Below are 16,632 nucleotides of genomic sequence, written 5' to 3' on the forward strand. Positions count from 1 at the left end.
AAATTTACGTTGTGTTGTGGGGGATTTAGTGTGAAAATGTGCTTCCACTTCTGCTGAATATGAATCAGATTCAGGGGAAGAAGAAGAAGAACAGGGGCCAAGATTTTATGCTTACTCTTACTAAGCTTTTGACTCATCATCATTTCCCTCGTCTGTCTGTTCGTTCATCCATCACTGCTTGCATAACTCCACATTTCTGAGGAAACCCCCACCTCCTCGCTCCACGTCCATCCCTCTGAAAACCAGGCCCTCTGTGTGAATGAGCTCCTCTTGCTCTTCAGACTGTTGTTCCTTTTTGTTTATTGAAATGTTGTGTGTGTGTGTGTGTGTTTCAGTGTAATCTTATAGAGTGAAATGTGATTTAGTCTGAATGCCTCCTCAGATTCCTCCTCTGATATTTACCCAGGGAAGGTCGATTTAACTCTGTTACACATTTACACTGTTAAACACTCGGATCTGCCTCTGCAGTCAGGAGCTTTGCTTCTACAGAAGTTATTCTAATTAACGAAAAAATACGATTTCCTTACTGCTGTTTGAATAAAGCACCATCCTGCCCTGCAGATCAGGATACACTGCACACATAAAAACATCTTGAATAATTGACGAAAAACATTTAAGTGGACGTTGGACATCACAAACTGGAGAAGAATTATACATCAAACATGACAGATTAATGATGAGTGCACGTGAAGGTTAACGTCTCCTTTAATCACCAAAGGTCACTCACTTTAATGGAGTACAGGCCACCACACTTAAAGGATAAATGTGAGGATTCCTACAGAGACAGACCTTTTTATTAAAGAGGAAGATCCTTTTTGTTTAACCAGAAACATCTCTATATATCACCACCAGACTCCACTGACAAAAACCCAGGGACCCCTGGACCACCGTGTTTATTAAGACACTTTTAACGACACCAATGAAGACGTGTTTTATTTTATTTATCATTTATATAAATTTAAGTGACGTACAGATCTGTGTCTGCCAGGTGGCCGCTGCGTCAGGTTTCGTTGAAATGATTGTCACATCTGATAATGACAACCAATACAACTGAGCTGCAGACTTCAGCATATTATCACAAGAATTCAACACCAACGTTCACTCAACTGATAAAATTCTATTCTGTGAGACCAGATTTCTATCTACAGCTTGGAATTTACCAGCACACACACTCACACTAACTGCAAACAGAGGCTCTTTGTGCTGGTGTTTAGCATGCCAGTCCTCTCTCTCATAGAGATAACATGGGTTTTATCTGCAGGCAGGTTCCAGTTTATTTTATCTCAGGCTTCAGTCGAGCTCTGGAGGTTTAACTGAAGGTCACAGCATCTCTTTACCCAAAACACAACCAACTCTCACTTTCACCAACTTAAATGTGATGAGTCTGAAACACCGCGCCACACTGGCCTTTAGTTAAAATCTGTTGTAGCAGAGAAACATTATAACAAATGTTTCGGTTTTATTGGACAGCTGTTCTGAAATGATTTCTGCTAAATAAGTCGTTTTGTTTCTTGGAAGAAGTAAAAGTATAAATATTGGCAACAAAAGTAACTTGTAGCTTGAGTTGTTGAGTAAATAAAGTGGAGCCTGTGTTGGAAATTTTGATGGAAAAGAAGTGCAAAGTGGCATGAAATAGAAAGTGTTTTCCATAACTGATCTTCTGTAAGACAAATATCTGAACTGATGTTTTTTGTCGTTGCAAACATGGTTTTTAGTTTTTCTGCATTTAAAAAATTCTACTAAAATTTGTTAAAGTTTTTTGTACATTGAATAAATGGAGGTATTGGTGGGCTGTACCTGATTCAGATTTACGTCAGTTTAATTGGATTCGGCTGTTATATGAAGAGTCGATGATTGGTTCTTGTTTTTAATACAGACAGAAAGTTTGCATCTTGGTTGTAGTTCAGTTATGAAATCCTACTGCGGAGTGTCTCTCCTGCTGGGCTGCTGACACTGTTATTCTCTGATTTTAACTCGCCATAACACCGGTAGTTTCCGCTTTAGCTGTGTGTGTTTCTGTGACAGGAATGTAACTGGAGCTGAGAGTATTAGAGCATCCAATAGAAACAAGTCGTTCTGCTTTTTATTTCCATCCCCGTCTCTACTTCAATCACAGTTAGTTTTGTGGTTCGGTCATTTCAAGACAAGACTCAGTTGCAGAGTTTACACCCTGCCACTCTCTGTGAGAAGCAGCTCTAAAAAGGGTTTGACAAGTCAACTTGGGGTTTTCTCAACTCATCGACTTGAGGTTCAGCCTTAATCTTCAGGAACAGACTCAGGATAATGGAGCAATCAGGCCTTGATTGACAAAACAGTTTCATCACATGACCAGACTTTAGACTTCTAGAATCACGGAGTATTATGTGGCACCAGAGTTGCCCATCAATGATGACTGAAATATCTGGGTAAAAATAAGAGATGACCAAAGACTGAAGAGGTTATAGATTTATCAGGACGATGGTGTTATTGTATGTTTCATACTCAGGAGCTCCTCTGTGATACATATGTGTCTTTCTCCAAGATGTTAATGTAGGAGACAGGAAACTGTGCTGAGCTGGAAAGGAAGCAGACTTTCATTTGCTGTAATGAAAGTTTTATGAAAGCTCAGAGTTGAGCCGACAAGCAGCTGAGTGATGTTTTCATCGAGGGAGAAAAACCATCTTTAAATCTTTTTACCCCCAGAGGTTTGTGATGCATGAAGCTGGCAGTGAGTAGCCGAACTCTGAGCGGCGTCGACTGCACGGGTTTAAATGGCGAAACAGGAAACTTTGGATGGCGAGCAGCTGAGTGATGTTTTCAGCAGAGCGCTGTGGGTTATATACACCACTTAAAGAGTTCCTGTGCAACAGAATCACTTAAATTAACAAGCATAACAGACACATTTGTCTTTTTGACAGCTCCTATAAAACACTTCTTTCTGTATGCAGAGGCTACCAAACTGGGATGTTTAAGCAGCACTTAATCAATATTTTTATTTTAACAGTTAATCAAATGACTACATAATTGCATGAATACGTTCACCTCTTTCTGTTTTGACCATTTTTCCATCTGTGGTTGTTTTCAGCAAACAAGCTCTAAATCCTGTGGTACATGAACTACCCAGCAACGATTGCCCAACTTTTTTGCAGCTGCAATTTTGCAGCTAGTTGGTGAAAAAAGTGAAGCATTAAGCATCTTAAGAGCCAGATGTTTTCCCCAGGAACTGGAGGAGACCAAACCAGAGCTAAAAGAGAAGCATTGTCAGACTTAAACAGAAACTAAATATGAATTAATATATTGCACTGTGCCTGCTGGATGCACAAAGAGGAAACTGTTAGCTACCAAGTATGCTCACATAGCACTCGTTACAGCTGCAGATTGTTTTCTGGCTTCATCGATAAGTCGTTTTGTCCATAAAAAGTCCACAGATAATGAAAAATGCTACAGTTTTCATAGTTTCTTGATTAAAAAGAACCAAACAAGAAGTCTTTTCTGTTAAGGTCTGTAACCTGTATTATTGACTCAGATTTTTCTTTTCTTATACTTTTTCATTCATATTTATCACCTTGGTTTGACCTTGAATTAAATTCTATTCTGTAATTTTCTTAACTGTGATATTATTTCACTTTAAAGCAGAAATACTTTTGGTATTAGAAGCAGTAACAGTAACAGTAATATCAACACTGAAATCTGAGCAGCGTTTTGATTCTTATAAATCCAAATGGTTGCTGCAGTCATACCCTGATCTCACGGCCGTCTGAGAAATTTGCAGCACAAATCAAGCGCACCCTGAGTCCTCCCAAACGTGACGGGACTGAGCAGAGATCCATTTGCTTTGCGTTCAGTGGGTTAAGACTCTGAAAGCTGAATCATCATATGTCACAGGTGGCAACGGGCTGGCAGCACTAACACACAGACACTCACACAAATAAAACTGACTTTCTCTGGCAGAACAAAACGTAACAGGCGTGAGTTACACTCCCTGCAGTTCACCGCTCGGCAGCAAATCTTGAAAAATTCATGAGGTCAGAAACAAACTCTCTCTCCCTCTCTCTTGATTTGTTCTCTCCTCCCATCTCTAATTTCCATCTCCCTCCTCTTGTCTCTGCGGTTGTAAAGTATGAAGCCTCGTTACCTTCCCTCACTCTCCTGCTTCCATTCATACTCTCTTTTCTCTACCTTCATTCTTCATCACTGTGTTTGACAGTGTTCACTCTCTATATTCCTGAGGTTAGCATGCTAACACGCTCATGATGACACTACTAACATGTTTACCGTGTCACATATCTTACTTTAGCATTTTAGCATGCTAACATTTGCTAATTAGCACTAAACACAGTCAGGTGTATAAAGTGTTTAAAGTGTGTTTAAAGCAACAACTGATAATAATATGTAAGAAGTTCGAGTGAGTAAAAATGAGTTTATTAAGAACCTCTGCAGCTGCCAGCCTGTGAAATAACCTCAGTGCTTCCTGATGTGTGGTTGCTGCATAGGCTCCATAAACAGAGTAGTTAATGATTAGAAATAATGCAGTAAATATAACCTTGGAGCAACTGGCAGATCTCAAACCGAGACTTGATTTTTATCTGATTTTGGGTGAATTTTATGTGGGAAACTGTGATGAAAATCTCACCACAAGTTAAAGTTGTATCATTCCTCTGATTGCAAGTTTGCAAACTCCTGGTGGGACCGTTGGGTTTTCTCACTATCTTAAAACAGACTGCGTTAGTGCTAAAACCTTCAGCTCTGTCTGTGTTAAACTCTGAAACGACCCTGAATTATTAGTTTAACCACTCGTGGCTACAGAGGGCGCTGCTGCTCAGTGAAATTACATCATGTCGCTTTAACATGATTTGACTGGACGATTCTTCTTCAGCTCAGCCTTATTTGTGTGTCCTCACCTGGTCTCACTCTGTATTGTTGTTTGTATCTTCCAGTTCCTCTTCCTGTCTGAGGTGTTGCAGTGGAGAGCCCAGACCACTCCAGACCACGTCCTGTACACGCTGCTCAACTCCAGAGTAAGACCTCACAACAACACCAGAAAACGACGAAATGAAAGAGAGGAAATTTATTTATGGAACGTTTATTAAATCGTTTGTTTGTCTGGACGAGTGTGAAGCAGTAATATGATGCAGTTTGTGTGTGAACTGGCTCTGTGCGACGGTTGTGTTAGTTTGCATAATGGCAATATGATCCACTGGTTTGTTTACAGCTGTTCAGTAACTGAGATGCTGCAACAGAAAATATGACATGACATCTGCTGATACACATCGCTGATTGAACATGTCAATCATTATTTGTTATTTGTGTGTGTGTGCGACCTCCCTCAGGGTACGATAGCCAGCTCTCTGACTTGTGTCCAGCTGCATAAGAGAGCAGAGAAGATCGCCGCCATGCTGGCTGAACGGGGCCACCTGCAGGACGGAGACCACGTCGCACTGGTCTACCCTCCAGGTAAACACCGGCCGCAGATCAGGGTGAAGCAGCTCTGAGTGTCCTGAAGGTGAGAGCAGGAAGGAAGCACTTTTATAAGTTTTTAACTGGAGAAAAGCTCCAACAGAGATTCAGTCATGTTTTCAAAATAAAAGCCTGCACACATTTTAAAAGCAGTGAACTGGAGGGGAGTTTTCACAAGTCAGTAAACTGTTTTGAACTCATATTATAGCGATGTACTGCTCGATATCTGGACACATCACGGTCAAAACACTTTTCTGATGTTTATTCAACGTTAGCGAGATTGTGCCCAGGGTAAAATTTTAATGTTATTGCTAAATTTGTACTTTTTAAAACTTAAAAATTTGAGTTTCAAACATGTCATTTCCTGCATTCTGGTGATCGACTTTTAGGACAAATAATAGAAAATGTTGGGTGAGTGTCCCTGAATTTCCTGCAATGTGACTGGTTAATGGAGACTACAAGGCCATAATCCTAGTCCCAGTAAACTGAGTTGAAGTTGAATAGATGAATGAATGACATACGTAAGACCACATATACCCGAAATAAAGAAGAGTAAACCTAAAGTAAATCAGATAATCAGGGTTATCATCTGTAGATCAGTTGTTTTTAATTGACTGTAACATGCCAGAACTTTGTAATGATCCAAGGACGAACTCTGAGGAAGGACACGACAAAGACGTTCAGAGAGTTCAGTCAGAAAGAAGACAGAGTCAGAGAGAGAAAGTGCCGCAGGGAAAATGAAGAAGGGGAAGAATTGTAATTTCTCTCAGAGCTCGGCGTCCATCAGGGCAGGACGGACTCAGCCGTGCAGGACAAATTCCCCGGACACGAGGAGATTGTCTTAAAGGAGCATTCAATTAATCACCTCCAGAGCCCGCCGCTCGATATTTAACCTCCTCGCCTCTGGAAATGTGTCTGTGTCTGACCTTTTTCTTCTTTTCTCCCAATCCTCCCCCTCTCTTCTTCCTTTTATCTCTTCTTTCCCTCTCCATCCTTTTTTTTGACTTTTTCCCTCCATCCTGATTATTCATCTCTCCTCCCTCCCTCAGGTATCGACCTCATCGTGGCGTTTTACGGCTGCCTGTACGCCGGCTGCGTGCCGATCACGGTGCGGCCGCCTCACCTGCAGAACATCGCCACCACGCTGCCCACCGTCAAGATGATCGTAGAGGTGAAAACTCACTGTCACGTCTTTACCTGCTGCTTTAATCCTGTGTGAAGAGGTTTGTGATAGTTCAGGAAACTCTTTCTTCAAATTTAGCACAAATCTTCATTTGGATTTAAGGATGAACTGATTAGAATTTGGTGGTCAAAGGTCAAAGGTCAAGGTGTTCCTGACATTTCTGGCTATAACTCAAGAGTTCGTGCACTAATTATGACAAAACTTTACACAAACATCTCAAAGATCCAGTGGCTGGTTTGCCTCTTAAAGACAACATGCAGGCAGACCGAGCTCCTTGTTTTCCAAATCAGCCACAGAGCCGTGAAATCACCGCAAACACAAGACCGGCGTGTGCAACTTATTAAACCTAAGGAAGACAGAGTGAAGGGGGCACGGGAGTCGACAGCTCGCAGAAAGCAGGGAAAAAACCAGCAGTCTGGAAAAATGAGCTGTGAGTCAGGACGAGCCTCGTTCGTCTCTCTGGCAGGAGTCGATGTTCGAGGTCAGAGCTGCTGTAAATCTCACAAGAAGCTGAATTTAATTCATTTTTCCAAACTCCTGGAGAACACAGGACAGAACGTGACGAGGTGTTTCGGTCGCTGGTTCCTTCTGGTGCGTTTTATCATGTTGAAGTTGTGTGTGCTGCTGTGTGCAGGTGAGCCGGTCGGTGTGTGTGATGACCACACAGCTCATCTCTAAACTGCTGAGGTCGAAGGAGGCCTTGGCCGCCGTGGACGTCCGGACCTGGCCCCCTGTCCTGGACACAGGTACACACACACACACACACACAGAAATCAGAGAGATAAATCAGTGTTTGTTGAAGCAGCAGCAGTGACACGATGACGTTGATTTTCCCTTTAGACGATTTGCCAAAGAAGAAACCTCCTCTGCTGTATAAACCGTCCAACCCCGACACCCTGGCCTACCTGGACTTCAGCGTCTCCACCACCGGCATGCTCGCTGGAGTCAAGGTAAACACACACACACACACACACACACACACACACTGGACTGATGCCTCAATTTCTGCACAACCTGAAGAGTTTTCATGCAGCATCAACAGGTCAAAATATCTTTTTTCTTCAAGTCTGCAGCAGCAGATGTAAACGATGGAGGACAGGATCCTTCCTCGTCGTTTTGTGTGCGTTCATAAATTTGTCTGAATCTAAAATGAGGCTTCAGCAGCCTGAGAAATCAATGGATATCCTCCAAAGTTTTTGTGTTTCCACAGACTTGTTGAGCTGAGTGAAGGTACAGTAACAAAATAAGGGAAGTTTGTGCTAAAAAAGCTGCAGCTCTGGAAGATGTTCACTTGATTTTTCTAACACAGGAGCCTCAGAATGACCTGAGATAAACTTTGAGATAAAACTTTTCACAGAATTGACAGTGCATTTTGATTGTTTGACTGTTTCAGTTTTCCTCGGCCACCCGACTGTTACTTTAAGACAGACTCGATCCTCTAAGATCAAAATACTGATAAGAGATAAAACCTAAAACTCACGAGCTGAGCGGGAAAAAACATTCAACCTCTGATATTTTCAGAAGAGTAAAACAGGTTGGGTCAGCTCTGACAGTTTTCACACCATCGTCGACTGCTGAGCTTCACAAACACCACAAAAAGTCTCATTAACGAACAGAAACACACACTAATCAGCGGCGCAGGAAAAAACCAGGACAGGAGGAAACAATGCCGGCGAATTTTCTCATGTGCTGCTAAATTACTCCGTCCATTATGTTTAATCACTGCGCTTAATGAGCAAATCAGTCAGTGCTGGAATAATAACAGGCAAAACACAAAGAGAAAAACAAGGCGGTCAATTCATCCGGTCACCACTGCAACCGGAGGTCCCTCACATCAGGACTTTTGTTATGCTAATCTCACCACTGTGTTCATATTTCTAATTAAGGAATCAGTTTCAGCTCAGTCAGAGCAGGAGGTCCATCACATTTTCTTTGTGTGTGTGTGTGTGTGTGTGTGAGTCTGAAGAAACCGGATTTTCTGTTTCTAATTTGTGCTCGAAAAAGAAAAAGAAAAAACCACCAAACTAACCGATGAGTTGCAGATTAATGTCTTTACTTTTCCTGCTGCAGATGTCTCACACAGCCACCAGTGCCTTCTGCCGCTCCATCAAGCTGCAGTGTGAGCTTTACCCGTCCAGAGAGGTCGCCATCTGCCTGGACCCGTACTGCGGCCTGGGCTTCGTCCTCTGGTGCCTTTGCAGGTCAGACACCTATACATCACACAGAAACACATGAAATAAGAGACTGTGAGAATCCACTTCAGTCAGGGACAGTCACTAAAACCTTGTCCAAAGACTCAGTGATAAGTTTTTAAAGGATCAAAGTGAAATCTGCATTAACTTCAATTTATTCTTGACCCTGCATGTGCAATATTAATACAGCAATAATGATGATAATAATAATGATGATGATAAATGATAAGAAAAATTTGTGTAGCACTTTTCTTAAAGAGTCTACAACAGGAAATAAAAGCAGATAAGGTAAATAAAATGAGAATAAGACCAAAGAACATAGAACACAGAGAAGATAAAAACAATAACATCATAATAAAATCAAATAAATAGGAATAAAACAGAATAAATAATGATATAATATCAGGTACACAGATTGAAGCAGCTGTTCTTTCTTAATAATTAAAAAAACACTTCCTAAGACATTTTTTACCTTTTTATTATTATTATAGTTCATTTGTGGTCATGCCGTGATACAGTTTTGAACGTCTCTTGGTGGTGCGTTCAGGTGTTTGATGCAACCCCAACATCTGAAATAAAACTGCACATATTCACTCTCTCTGCAGTGTGTACTCAGGTCACCAGTCCATCCTGATCCCTCCGTCCGAGCTGGAGGTGAACCCGGCTCTCTGGCTCTCCGCCGTCAGTCAGTACAAAGTCCGCGACACTTTCTGCTCCTACAGCGTCATGGAGCTCTGCACCAAAGGCCTGGGCCTGCAGACCGACTCGCTGAAGGTAAGAGGGGAAGGATTTGTGCCGCCTTAGCTACAAGAAACCGTCTGAAGCTCTGAAACTGACAACGTCCTGTCCCCTTTAGTCTCGAGGCCTGGACTTGTCTCGGGTGAGGACCTGTGTGGTTGTAGCGGAGGAGCGTCCCAGGATAGCCCTGACGCAGTCCTTCTCCAAACTCTTCAAGGACCTGGGACTCCACCCTCGGGCCGTCAGCACCTCCTTCGGCTGCAGGGTCAACCTGGCGATCTGCCTGCAGGTCAGTCGGACTTCCACCTCTTTCCTCCTGGTTTTCTCTGCTTCTGTTTCTCTTTCTCCACAGAGACTGAGGAGCGAGTTCTCAGTTTGACATTTTGACTGCAGCTGCTGTTGAAACTGTGCGTTCACCTCTGAGAAACTAGGTGCTTTTAGTCTGTAGCTGCAGCTGAGCTCTTTGTTAGCAGGTACTTAATATTTTATTAAATGTCTTTTGACCTCGAAGGTAATTTACGGCGGAAACGTATCAGCTCTGTGATACGTTCATTCCCTCTCTGCGGCACCAGAGAAGCACATTTGGAAACAATGAATTTTGGTGGAAGCTAACAGTTCCCTCCTGCCTCCAGTCTTTGTGCTAAGCTAGGCTAGGCTTTTGAGGAAAGTCTTAGCTGATCATCTGTGGTTTTGAAGTGCAGAAGATGCACAGATGCAAGAACAACCTTTAGGTATAAATACAGCTTTTGCAGATGTGTGTTCCTCAGCAGCATCGACAGATGTATGGAGACCGCAGGCTGCAGAGCGATAACTGCTTCAGTTAGAAAAAGGCCTCAGTCGTTTTTCTCCTCTTTCTTTTCTGCTCTCTGTCATCCAGACAAACCAGTTTCTGAGACATTCAGTTTTCTCTCTGTATGTCTCTCAGGTTCAGCATCATCTTTCCATTTCAAGCTGATCATTGCTCTTAACATTTCAGCATCGATTTTCAGCCTCCAGTGGATCAAATCAGGTTCATTTAGAAAAAGTCACAGGAGAGGAACCAAAGATAATCTGCTTCAGATAATTCAGAAGTTACTGTCTGAGTTTCTGTTAAATTTAAATCTGTAAGATACAGGGAGAATTCCAGCTTATACAAACAGATTTTAACTCTTTTTTCTTTTAATTAACACAGTAAATACACACTGGTGCTCCTGTAACTCCACTCACACCACGAGTTATTTTACTGCAGCCTAAATGAACTAATCACTTTGCAGCAGCTGTAAATGACCAAACTAACATTTGGCTGAAAAATCTTTTCGTTCTTACTGCTCGTTTTGTTTCTTTGAGTTTTCCATCTTGATGTTTTTTCCTCCCTCCTTCCTTGTTTTATGCATAACCCACATTTCTCATATCTCACTTGGTTTTGTCTCCGCCCTCCTTCCTTCCTCCTCTTCCTCCCCCTTTACTTTCCTCCTCCTCCTCCTCCTCCTCCTCCGCCCCTCTTTGCTGCTGTAGCCTCACAGGCTGGGAAAACTTGCCGACCAGGTAGGGAACCACCATCAACCCCCGTCCCCCCCAAACCACCACCTCCACACCCCACTGCTCGTCAGCACATCACTCATCAGCTTTAGACTGAATATTGAGCTGTATATACGCAGGTGTTTAAAAGGTCTTTTTCCAGACGTATTCTCTGCATCCAGAGTTCGAAGATATATCCCATGGTTCCTTGTTTCAGCTCAATCTGCTGATCAGTTAGTCCATGTCTGGTTTATACTACACCCAAATTGAAGTGGTTCCATCAGCTTAAATTCATAGAAGTAGAATTCAGACAGAACAGAGAGTTTCAGGATGTCAGAAAATATTCGGAGGGATGATTGATACGTTGGTGGCCTCAGGTTAAACACGCCTCGTTACCTGTACGTGCAGTTCACCTCAGCGCTGTCTGAGAAAATGGTCACAGCAGTGATAAGCTCACCATCACGGCCAAAATGGCGACCACTGAGCTCGTCCTTCTGTCACGAGGAAGAGGCAACAAATCAGGAGAACAGGTTCAAATCCACACTCAGCAGATGCTGTGAATCTTCTCAGACAGAAATTTCTTATCTCCTCAGTTCACCAACGCATCGATCACCTCTCATTCGTCCATAGATGTGAATTTTTGAGGATCCAGCTCATGAATTGCTGGATCAATGTCTTGCTTCTATCAGATTCTCTCAGATTCTATCTCCATCTCAGATTCTTACTGATCCTCTGTCTGCTGTCGTACATACAACACTACCTGTGCTCTGGGTGTGTGGGCCTCTGACTCCCAGCATGCCGCTGTGTGTCCGGTGGTGGGCTCTATGAACAGTTTTTCCCCTCTGCTGCTTTATTTTTTTTTTTTAATGATCAAATCACCTCAGAGAGAGAAAAGGGGGATGGTGGAGGAAGAGAGAGGTCGGAACGGGGGTCTTTATCTCTTTCTTTTTCTCTGTCTTGATTTTTTTCTTCAAAATTTTCACTCTCACTCACAATCAGAAAGCAATGCACATAACCAATGAAGAGCTTTAGTTGGTATCGGAATCAGTTGTTATAGATTTTAAATGTGTGTTTATGGCAGGATGAAATCACTCAGCTGTGTCGTCATCACCCCTTTCTTCCATCTTTCTTCTCCTTGGCTTGGTTTCACTCTTCCCTCTTTTCTTTCCACTAAGAGACAGTGACAGTTTTATCGTTTTTTTTTTTTGAGTAGAGTCTGATTTTAGAACGTGTGTTGTCGTGCTTCTGTTTTTTATTTTTAATCCGTCTTTTGTTTCTGCTGATTTCCCCTCATAAATCATCCTCCACTGCTGTCGCTCCCACATTGTTCCTCTCCGCCATTTTGTGAATGTTGTAGAGGAGTTGTGGGTTCTGCCACCATTGTTCTCAAACCCAAAGCTTCGCCCTCTGCTGTGGAGGGGAAGCTTGTCTCTAATGCACGAGCAGCAGCCTGGTAGGAATAGAAGGAGTGTTAGTGATAGACGTTGCGGTAGTTGTATAAAAGGATTGTTGTGCGACCCTGACTCTGTTGTCACTGGTGTTTCTCAGGGCACCTCAGGACCTGATCCCACGACTGTGTACGTTGATATGAGAGCGCTACGGCACGACAGGTGAGTTTAAAGTCAAAGTTCGTCCACTAAAGTTCTTGTTTTTGCACTGACAGGCTCAGATTGTTCTTCTCAGTGTCTGACAACATTATGATTGAGATTCCTACAGAGACAGAGCTTTTTATTAAACAGTAAAATCCTTTTTCTTCAACCAGAAACATCTCTATATATCACTACCAGACTCCATTGACAAAAACAGGGATTTTAAGAGCATAACATAGATACTGTGGCCTTCATTGGATACTTTGTTTGTGTTATTATGTGACTTTCAGTGGTGGAAGAAGTATTCAGATCCTTTACTGAAGTAAAAGTGCCAGACAATAACACAAACTAACTAACAGATAGAGGCAGCAGTGTTCTATGTTCTGCTCCGTAAAATTCCTGTTTTTGTCAATGGAGTCTGGTAGTAATAAATTGCGATGATAGTTGCCCAGTGGGCAGGTACACTGCTCTTGGTCAATTTGTAGTTAACAGACTAAAACATGCAGTACCACCAATCTGGTCTGAGAGCTTGTTTTGAGACTATTTCGACATTTTTCTTTCACAAGTCTGTAATTTCCTAATAATGTCAAGGGAGAGATTTTATAATTTGGTAGAAGTATGGAGAAAACACAGTCAGCTGTCAGGGTTCTGTTTATTAGCAGCTGCTTATTTCCTCCTTGAAACAAACACTCAGTTTAAACCAAACTAAATTGTCAGTCACAGTTCATTTATTATCAGAAACTTTCTCCATATTTGTTCAGTTGTGAGCTTCTTGTAGTCATCAAAACTCTGCAACATCTCCTTATTTGTTCTCATATGAATCCTCATCCCACGAGGAATCTGTTTTCCGTCCTCTCACACACAGACACTGAATATATTCTGTGCCCACAACACTTTGGTCCCGTTGGACCTCGACCCTGTCGGGACCGTCTGCTGGGCAGCGTCAGTGTGAACGTGGAGAAGCTGTGTTTGTGGATAAGAACGTGGGCTGATGGTAAAAAGTCTGAATATAATGAAAAGCTGGAAGTTTCTCCAGCTCAGTATGGTGATTTCAGGGATGTCAGCTCGGCTGTCGCCCTCCACTTCCTCTAAAACACTTCCAGTCAGAGAGAGATGCACTTAAAAAAAACAAAAACAAACCCATCAGACCCAGTCTGAGTCACATTTCACGCCGGGTGACACCACAAATAGCAACTTGGGAGTCTGCAGAATTTGTTTTGCCAGAGTTTTGGCTCTCAGAGAACAAGCCTAACCCGAGGTTTGAAAATTGCCCGCGATGCCTCAACAGTAGTGTCAGTATCCGTGTCTTAAAGGAGGTGAGATGCTGTCAGTTTCCAGGCAGCAGATGTGGTCAACATCTCCTGGATAACAAGCGAGACTAAAATGTATTCAGATAGCTGCTGACGAGGTGGTCCGGTGGGATTAAAGGAGCAATCCTGAGTCCACTTCAGCTCGGCTAGACGCCGGCTTCACAGCCCAGGCTGTAAAATGTAAATTTAAACACGTCAGGAGCTGTTACCAAAAGTTTCCCCAGTGAGTGTGTGTGTGTCTGGGAAACTTCACTTTTCTGATCCAGCCGATCATTATGGTGTTCAGCCTGTGTCTGCGACCGCTCTGCTGTCATTTTTCCTCCGGAGAAGTCACAGTGCATGAAGCGGCGAGGCCGTTCAGTCCTGCAGTGTATAAATATAACTGTCAGCCTGCATGATTACATGTAATCACTGCTGATTTAAAACCAGGAGACGCTGCAGAGTTTCTCTGTTATAATCTGACGAGCCGCTTCTGTCAGTTCTCTGTCAAGGATCAATAATTTTATTTCAACTTAAGTGGTCAGAACAAAACGTATAATGACTGTTATTTCCCAGTCTTCTTTGTTATTTCATCTCAGATGACGTATTTGCAGATTGAATATACAGCAAAAGAAATATCATTATAAAAAGTCTCAAGTTTGTTCCCTGATCCTTCAAAACTACAAACTGTGAAATATTAAAGTTTATTTCAGGAGTAGAGCAGATACATTTTTTAATTTTCTATTGCTGCATCTCTTGTTTTTTCTCCACAGGGTCAGATTAGTAGAGAGGGGGTCGCCACACAGCCTGCCACTGATGGAGTCTGGGAAGGTGAGAGGGGTTTTGCGTGTACAGTTGAAATGTTGATGCAGATGACTCTGGTTCACTCTGGTGTTTTCTCTCTGAACAGATTTTACCGGGGGTCCGAATCATCATCGCCAACCCAGAGACCAAGGGACCAATGGGAGAATCACATCTGGGAGAGGTTTGTTTTTAACACTGAAGTGGAAGAACTGAGATTAGTGCAAACATTAAACAGCGGCTGGATAACAAAGTCACATGACACTCGATGTTAGTGATACTTTCATCTGATTAAAGTGATTAAAATGTATGAACTCAAATACTGTGATTTGTATGGAGTCATAGAAGTGTCATGAAAAAAATGTTTAGTATTTTCATTTATTTTCATATTTATATGTCAATTTATATATTCTGTATATATTTATTTATTGCATATAAAATCCTCAGTTTATATTGATCTGCTGAAAGAATACAGAAAGTAAATTCTACGCAATAAATAAATACATATTTTAAAAATCTATTCATAGATACACAAATAAATGAACAAATGAACGTGAATACAAATTAAAATGCTAAGAATTAGTTTTTTATATTTTGTCATTTGTCTTTATATTTCCACATTTATTTGTTTATTCTTTTCCAGATAAATTGTTTTTTTAATGGCACTCCTGGGACTCCTGCTTCTCCGGTGTTTCATCAAAAACTAAACAAACAAGCAATAAGAAAACAATATCTTACATTTTATGAACTCATTGATCAGTTGTCGCAGCAGTAGTTTTATTGTTTCAGTGAATATTTACAGTGTTGGAGCAGAACTTCAGCTGGAGCTCCATCTGATCCATGCAGTCTGTGTTTGTAGATTTGGGTTCACAGCGGCCACAACGCCAGCGGCTACTTCACCGTCTACGGAGATGAGGCGCTGCAGTCGGACCATTTCAACTCCAGGCTCAGCTTCGGAGACACGCAGACCGTCTGGGCTCGGACCGGATACCTGGGCTTCCTCCGCAGGACCGAACTCACCGACGCCAGCGGAGGTAAGGACATGATGGAAAATGACCTGGGTCATCAGTTTGTCAAATACTGTCAGTGTGTGTGATGGATGGGGCTGACACTGACCTTTGTGGTGTGTGTGTAGAGCGTCATGACGCCCTGTACGTGGTCGGTGCTCTGGAGGAAGCCATGGAGCTGAGAGGGATGCGTTACCATCCCATCGACATCGAGACCTCCGTCATCAGGACGCACAAGAGCATCACAGAATGGTGAGGAGCATGACACACACTAACATCATGACCTCTGTATGTATGCACCTTGCCTTTAAAGAATAACTTTGGTTTTATTTAGCCATGTTTTGGGTGTAAATGATTGACAGAAATCTTTAGAATTGGTGCGGTATTGAGCAACAGTGGTGTAGAGATTTAACCAAGCAGAACCAGTGAGTTGCTGGAATACCACTGCCTCCATCTGTTAGTTTGTTTGTCTTATTCTGTGACTTTAAGTGGTGGAAGAAGTATTAGATTCTTTACTGAATAACACAAACTAACAAACTGTTCAAGGCAGCAGTATTGCAGTAGCTTCAGTTGTCTGCTCAGTAAAATCGCTGTTTTTGTTAATGGAGTCTGGTAGTGATATATAGTGATGTTTCTGGTTAAACAAAAAGGATTTTACTCTTTAATAAAAAAAGCTCTGTCTCTGTAGGAATCCTATCATAATGTTGTCAGACATAATAATCTGAGTCTGTCAGTGACAAAAACATAAAGGTTTAAAAGGTTCAAAAATAAGGTTCAGATACACTGGAGTTATCCTTTAATGAGAGGATTTGCTGCTCATTGTAAGGTGGAATTTTTGGCTTTCAAACATCTTAATCAATAATGTAAATAGACTGTAGTGCTACATCACAGGATTCTTCT

General features: G+C 42.1%; 1 protein-coding gene across 6 annotated transcripts in view; it reads left to right on the forward strand.

The window, feature by feature from the left end:
* Positions 1-16,632, forward strand: part of LOC108884788 (disco-interacting protein 2 homolog C) — a 167,521-nt gene that overhangs the window by 147,664 nt on the left and 3,225 nt on the right. For 4 of the 6 annotated variants that reach the window (XM_051069779.1, XM_051069780.1, XM_051069781.1 and 1 more), the window contains exons 24-37: positions 4,917-4,997; positions 5,310-5,433; positions 6,486-6,607; positions 7,254-7,365; positions 7,460-7,569; positions 8,690-8,820; positions 9,417-9,585; positions 9,668-9,838; positions 11,044-11,073; positions 12,595-12,656; positions 14,698-14,755; positions 14,835-14,909; positions 15,585-15,759; positions 15,861-15,984. In XM_051069779.1, the coding sequence (XP_050925736.1) occupies positions 4,917-4,997; positions 5,310-5,433; positions 6,486-6,607; positions 7,254-7,365; positions 7,460-7,569; positions 8,690-8,820; positions 9,417-9,585; positions 9,668-9,838; positions 11,044-11,073; positions 12,595-12,656; positions 14,698-14,755; positions 14,835-14,909; positions 15,585-15,759; positions 15,861-15,984 (1,544 nt within the window). The remainder of the gene's footprint in view (positions 1-4,916; positions 4,998-5,309; positions 5,434-6,485; positions 6,608-7,253; positions 7,366-7,459; positions 7,570-8,689; positions 8,821-9,416; positions 9,586-9,667; positions 9,839-11,043; positions 11,074-12,594; positions 12,657-14,697; positions 14,756-14,834; positions 14,910-15,584; positions 15,760-15,860; positions 15,985-16,632) is intronic. The other 2 variants (XM_018678874.2, XM_018678875.2) reach the window with 1 other exon arrangement.

Source organism: Lates calcarifer, linkage group LG4 (assembly GCF_001640805.2).
Source record: "Lates calcarifer isolate ASB-BC8 linkage group LG4, TLL_Latcal_v3, whole genome shotgun sequence".
NCBI lineage: Eukaryota > Metazoa > Chordata > Actinopteri > Centropomidae > Lates > Lates calcarifer.